At 30.7% G+C, this 7,224-nt stretch overlaps 1 protein-coding gene across 1 annotated transcript; it reads left to right on the top strand.

Annotated features, from left to right (window-relative positions):
* The first annotated feature begins 1,244 nt into the window (after positions 1–1,244).
* On the top strand, positions 1,245–6,272 carry LOC104116234 (uncharacterized). Its single transcript, XM_009627047.4, has 3 exons — positions 1,245–1,634; positions 5,554–5,803; positions 5,943–6,272. The coding sequence occupies exons 1-2, from the start codon at positions 1,407–1,409 to the stop codon at positions 5,800–5,802; spliced, it is 477 nt and encodes a 158-aa protein (XP_009625342.1). The 5' UTR covers positions 1,245–1,406; the 3' UTR covers position 5,803; positions 5,943–6,272.
* Positions 6,273–7,224: the final 952 nt, after the last annotated feature.

The raw sequence follows: 7,224 nt of genomic DNA, 5'->3' as shown, positions 1-7,224 counted from the left end.
TTGGACTCTGAACTCACTTTTTTAGGTCCCTAATTTTTTCCGTTTATTTAGACGTTGGATTGTCATAAGCAATCTTCACAACGATTCTCTTTCCAGATAGAGAATTCGATTCATTGTAGAGAACTAAATGTCGAATCACTATACCATTATGGGTGAATTTCTTCGAGGGTATACTCCCTCCATTTAAAAAAATAATTTATTTTCTTTTTAGTCACTTTCTAAAAGAATGAATCCTTTTTAAATTTGGAGATAATTTAACTTTAAAATTTATCTTTTACCCTTAATGAGATAATTTATAGCCATACAAATATCCATGAATTGTTTTAGATATAAGTTTCAAAAATCTTCTTTTTTTTCTTATAACTTTGTACCCTATCAAACAAGTTCAAATAATTGAATTGAAAGGTGTATGTTGTAACTTGTAAGTGTATTTTTGAAATAATATAAGTATTTATGATAGAAGAGCGATATTATAATAATTAAGACTGTTTGAGTTACAATTGAAGATGCTATGTCTATTCCTGCAAATGCATGATCTTAGCCAAAAGATGCCAATAAGTTGAGAAAAATAAGTTAAAATTCGTCCAAAGTTTAACTGGACGAGGATGACGGGTCAATTTAAAATAAATAATAAGTAAAATCTCCAATTGAAAACAATTTTTTTATGTCCTTGTTTGTCTTTATATAATTAGTTTAATTAACGAACTAAACTTTATAAGGTTTTCTTTTATCATGGTTAAAACTTTTATAACCTATTGTCAATTGATCTGCCAATGAATATATACTCCCTACTACTCAACTCACTTTAATCGTAAATTATACTTTCATGTACTTAATTTTACACTTAGCTGACCCTCATTGTTCTGACTGATGGAAAACAATTGCAGTTACTATAATGAGAAATAGACAGCGTATAAAAAAGGTAATTCCGTGTATTAAACTCCCGTAATGCTTGGGGTCGAGAGAATAGTTGGACCACAAGGATCTATTGTATACAATATTATCCTGTATTTTTACAAAAAAAATTATTTCACAGCTCAAATTCGTGACCTTCTGGTCACATAATTACAAGTTTACGAGTTACGCCAAGACTCTCATTCACATGTGGGAGTCAAATAAAGAACAACCCACCCACCCACCCCTCCACTCCCAAAACCACACCCGAATATGAGAAAGTTCAATGACAAAAATACCCTTAGTGGATTTCTGGCAACAGCAAAACAAAGTCCTTTTGTTTTCCGCCCGACGATTCTTGGATAATAAAATCCTTTTCTTTTCTTCATCCCAATTTCCAAAACAACAGTCGTCCTACAGTCACCTCTTTTCTTTCACCCACCTGAAAATCCACACAACCCAAAAACTCCCTTATTATTAGAAAATAAGAATTAACAGTTTCTTAAGAAACCATGTATGAATTTGGGACAGAGCTAATAATTGAGAACTACAAAGTGCCATGGCTAATTTGGATTCAGTTAGTGGTGATGATTCTTCTTGTTTTGCTTCTATTCTTTGGGTTCAATATTTTGGATCTTCCTAACAACTCAAATTCTGGTGCTTCTTCTTCTACTTCTACTGCTATATCTCAATGTCCTACCGGTTCTTCCCCAAATTGCAACTCAACTGCGACCCTTCAGGTTTGAAAAATAAATCACTTCTTTCTCAATTGGGTATTGGTTAATTTCTGTAGTTTCTCTTTTATTTATGTACAAATTGGAAAATGGGAACTTTTTTCTTGAGTAATTCCCTTTATGTTTTGTTTTCTTATTTTGAAAATTTAGCTTGCCAGTTGAGTCGATAATTTCTCTGATTCTTTGACTTTCTCTTTTTTCGAGGTAAAAATGGGATTTTTTTCCTTTTCTTTTTCTGAAGTTGGTTTTGATCGATTTGTTTCTGGGGCCTGAAAAATGGGATTTTTTCCTTTTCTTCATTTCCTTTTGGGATATGGGGAGAAAATGAAATGGAATTGTGGTTGATACTTGATAGTGACCTAATTAAAAAGTACTTTTCTGTTATGTAAAAATCAAGAATTGAGGTGGAGTTAGAAATATAAATTACAGATGAAATTTAAAGTCACTTGAAAAAGCAAAACTATTTTCTGAAATAGTTCATCTTTGAATACTACTGTTGTTCATTTTACCTTTAACTGTTCTGATGACCAAATTAATTGAAAATTTTAGAAAATTACTTTAATGTTGCTTTGGAAAATGACTGCCTCTGAACATTTAATGTGGGCTAATAAGTGGACAATAATGTACAAGGGTAAGGTCAAATGATAGATAGGGAATAGTATACTACTCCACTTGATATATTCTGATGGAGTAATAGTTTATGAATTTTTTAATAATTATGTTTGGAACCTATTTCCTTAATATTAGAAAATGAAAAAAATACCTGGTCCATTAATCTCTTTCAGATTTTTTTTGGTGGATTGAGGGGGGGGGGGGGGGGGGTTGGGGTGTTGTCAAAGAAAAGAATAATTCTTGTCAAAGTTAGAGAAGTAGATTGGGTATATTATTCAGGGTTTGCTTATGCCACCAGCAAAAGCATGGAAGTCTGAACTTCCATTCTTCAGTTTGCTATAATGATGGTAATATTTTCCACAAAAAGCAAAGGTTGATAAATGATGACCAACTCTTGTTCTGGACCACTAGATGTAATCACCTTAGCTTTAGGGAAATAAAATGAGTAGATAGTTGTCATTTTGTAAAATAGTTGGTTCACTGAGTATGGCATACAATATTGGTGGTGTCCTGGCCAGTTTGCTCGCATCTCATTAAATTCAATGAGTATCGGTAACTCTATCCATCAATGGGTTAGACATATGCCTCTGTCAATTTTAAATGTCATTTGAGGTTTTGGCATTCCCGTTAAGAAAATCATTTAATAGTATTAATAATAAGACTTATTTGACTAAATTCAGACCCCACAATGTGGATAATACTGGGTACTTATTTGACTAATAGCATGTTTGGCCAAGCTTCTCAAGAGTCTAAAAGTGCTTCTTTTTTTTTTTCCCCTCAAAAGTACTTTTTTCCCTAACTTGAGGTGTTTGGCCAAGTTTTTTTGGGAAAAAAAAAATATTTTTGGGAAGAAGCAAAAGCAGAAGCCGTTTTGACAATTCTTCTTACTAAAAATACCCTTAACAAAATATAATTTATACCAAAATAACCGTTAAACCTAATATAGGATATTAATGTATAAATATTTCTTATTATTTTTAGGATAGCTTTCTAATATATAGTGACTTTAGAGGTGAATGCTTTTATATTTGTTGAATGATTTTTAATATATTTAACTTATATTAAAAGAATTAAGTACTTTTAAATTTTATTTTCATATTTTACTTATATAAAATGAAAAGATTTAATTATTGTCTATAATAATAAATTTTTAAGATTATTTATTTACTTATAATATTAACTATTAAGTAAATCTATTCATGTCCTTATTCGTAATTTGATATTTAAAAACACTTTATGAAAAGCTTGGCCAAACACAAATTATTGCTCAAAAGTGCTTTTCAGAGTAATTAGCCAAACACAAAATGATTCTCTCCAAAAGTACTTTTTTCAAAAGCACATATCAAAATAAGCTGATTTCTCAAACTTGGCCAAACAGGCTATAAATTACTCTTTATCTCTCCTCAAAATGAGTAATAATTTTTGAAAGACTTTTTAGAAAATTGTAGTATAAGATTATTTATTTGAGCAAGAGTAGATTTGAAAATTATTAAATTAATGTCTTCCTGATTTCCTAAAGCAAGCTTATCTTTTACCAAACTTGTTTGCTAAAACCACATTTAAAATTGATGGTAGGTAGTACTTTCCAAGTATAAACATTCAATCTGCTTTATTTTTTAGATTGGTGAATTGTTTTCAGAATTAAAACTTACACACTGAAAATCTCTTTTTCTGATACAATCTTTTTGTCAGAATTATGAATTAAAAAGCAACTGAGGCAACTAGCATAAAACTGAATCCTCATTGTGCCAGAATTTTACTGTGATAATGTAGTTAGAAGAATAGCAGTTGAAAGTCTATGGTTTAAAGGTTTGCCCATTTTGTCATTGAGTGCTTGCCGTGTAGTGGCGGATGTCCAAACGGTGTCAATTGACATTCTTCGCAAAAAAAAAATATTACATTGTATAGCTAGGTAAATTTATATATATATATATATATATATATATATATATATATATATATATATATATGTCGAATTTCCGTGACTTTTTTGTGTGTTTACCTATTTATATTTTGACTTTACTTAATGAAAATCTTGACCCTGCCGCTGCTGCCTTAGTGTGTTTCTTCGCTAAAAGGCAGTCCGGTGTTCGAAGCATCCCGCATTCACGTAGGGTTTGGGAAAGAGTTGCACCTCCAAGGGGTATAATGTAAGTAGTCTACCCTGATGCAAGCATCATGACTGATTTTACGGCCAGTGCCGGCCCAAGGATAAGGCTGCTAAAGCACCTGCTTTGGGCCTCATAATTTTTGGGGCCCCAAAATTTTCTAACAGGTTATATATTAATTTATTTTTAGAATAATATTTAGTGTTTTAAATGAGAAATTACTAATTTTCATAGTAAAAAAGTAGGATTATTCTCTAGACCATAAATTGAGAAAGGATTCGATTATTAATTAGTAACTCAATAAAGGTTAAAACCTTAATACAGTCCCACATCGTGTATATCTCAAGAGAAATTAAATGGATTAGATAAAATTATTAATAACTTTGCATATGAAAAACTAGAAATACAGAATTTAAACAAAATTATATATGAATTTTTCTTTTTATATTAAAAAAAAGGTATCTCATTGAAATTTTGCTTTAGGCCTCCATATTTATTGAATCACCCATATTCACGGCTCGAACATGTAACTTATAGGTCACATGAAAACAAAGTATGTTTCTTCGTTACGGTCTTAATTCACATCCACACGTAGGTTGTTCAGGAAAAAAAAAAAAAAAAAAAAACCGGGGAGAGTTTGAGAGGAAGAGAAAAAATTTGGATATGATATTATTTAGATAAATTTTCTTATCACACCTAAACAGAGTTTGGCTTGCATTAGCTGGCATTTCTTCACATAAATTATTGTTCAACAATAGCTACCAAAAGTATAGGGACATATTTTGTTGGGTTGTTGTCAGCATGTCCACTTTTTAATATTTTGATGAAATTTTAATCTGTTGACCCTTTGTACTATAGATCTTTTTCCTAATTGTTCTGAGACTTTGTCTGTAGCACAGCCAAAAACAACTTTGCTGTGTATTGAAAGGGCACTTTTTTTCTACTACTATAGGTTATTTGAAAATAGTGGTAAAAATTGGAAAACAATGTCTGGTATTTTATTAAGCAGTTATATTGTATTAACCCTTTTTGACAGTTACCTAAGTTTATTTGTATCCTAGTGTTTCTGATGACGTTTATCTTTGTGAAAATGCTAACAAGCAATTGCGATTATGTCCTTTTGTTGAATTCGAAAGAGTCTCATCTTCATTTCAGTAAGTAGATCGTTTTCTCAGAGTAATAATTCTCTTGTATTAACAATCCAGAATCGGAACCAAAACCAAAATATTAAAAGGGAAACTGAAGCTAGCACAAGCCGTGAAATCGCAAGGGCAGATGAAGCCCAGGAAAGAGATGGATCTGCAGAAAAGGACGCAACCATTTTCAAGCTTTTTGTACGTCCGCAGCACCCTTGCAATTACTTTGGACAAGCGAAACAAGCGTTTCTCAAGTGCTTGGGCTTTGATTCGGATCGTGATAATTGTAACACCAGAAGACATGCTAAAGAAGATTAATGTATGTTCTTCTTCACCCCAAAATATAAAAAAGAATGCCAATGACTCACTTCATATTAATTGCTTCCCATGTTCTATACCTTTTTTATTGTTTAAATCTTGAGATTCTAGCTTGTTTTAATGTAATCTATTGTTTTCAGGGAAAATGCTGCTATATTTTAGTTCCTTTAGACAGAAGTGTCTGCCTTTGTACAAAGATCAAGGTCTTGGAAAGAGCAGCTGCTAGCCATTTTAAAAGTGTATTTGGATGCCTTGAGATTTTGTAAATCACATGATCCTTTTAAGGACAGGTGTAGTTTAACCCACAAAATGTTTGTTAAGCAAGATTTAACCCTTCCTTAGTCTTCAAGTTGTCAAATTGTATCTTACCCTGTATATAGCAGCTTTATATTGAGCTGAGCTAATGACTTCTTGCCTTGTCATTATAAGAACTTGCAATTGCTATTCTTCTAGTAAGGTGTTTCACAATATATGACGGTTTGATTGGTTACAAGGTTTAAGATATTAATTGACTAATAACTTGTTTGGATAGTTGTTATATATCGTTTCATGATGTATCGTATTTGTATTATATTGTATTGTATTGTATTATTTTGATCAATATAATATTTGTATAGATTGTATTGTTTGCTTTCGTTTCATGATGTCACGTACCAACAATATGAAGAATAAAATTATAATATTACAAAGAAAAAGTAGGATAGAGGATATAATTATTATATAAAAAGGCAAGATAAAGGATAAGATATGACTATTTAATAATAAGGGCAAAATGAGAGAAAAATAAGGTAACGATATGATCACACCAAATTGGTTGATATATATAGTGATATTTTTCGTCGTTACAGCATAACGGATTTAAGAATACAGTACAGTAAAATTTAAGTAACAATTAAAATAAATATTGTATTTAAAATAACAATACGATACAATACAATAAGTAACAATCATCCAAATAAGTAGTAATGTATCATATTAATAGTAGTAAGAGAAAATATTAAAGAAGTGATTGAAGAGTTAGTTTAATACAGAACATTATATGAAAGTTAGAAATTTATATAATTAAATTAATTTGAATTCCTGAATGTTGTTTGAAATGATACTAATGGTAGAACGACATCTAAATTGGAATGTTTCAAAAATGAAGTATGTTAAATAAATAAAGGCAGAGAAAATAACATTTATTTAACAAAGACATAACATCTAATATTGGAGATTTACATCTCTTTCGGGGGGGGGGGGGGGGGTCGGTGAAAATAAACATTTTTAATACTATGATATGATTGAGTAATGTACATGAATTGTGAACTTTAAATACAATAGTGGGTTTGATTTGTATGGAATTAACTTTTTCTGTCCAACAAATTTTTTAGGTATTAGATTCCCTCACACTAATATCTAAGAGATAGTTTTTCATAATTA

The sequence above is a fragment of the Nicotiana tomentosiformis genome, chromosome 5 (genome assembly GCF_000390325.3).
Source record: "Nicotiana tomentosiformis chromosome 5, ASM39032v3, whole genome shotgun sequence".
In the NCBI taxonomy this organism is placed as follows: Eukaryota; Viridiplantae; Streptophyta; class Magnoliopsida; order Solanales; family Solanaceae; genus Nicotiana; species Nicotiana tomentosiformis.
This window is presented reverse-complemented; position numbering and strand designations above follow the sequence as displayed.

What these genes read in the sequence shown, in the direction of transcription:
- LOC104116234 (XM_009627047.4), top strand. Translation starts at nt 1,407, where the DNA reads ATGTATGAATTTGGGACAGAGCTAATAATTGAGAACTACAAAGTGCCA. An exon ending in ACTCAACTGCGACCCTTCAG is followed by an intron (nt 1,635 to 5,553) that starts GTTTGAAAAATA and finishes TTAACAATCCAG; the next exon opens with AATCGGAACCAAAACCAAAA.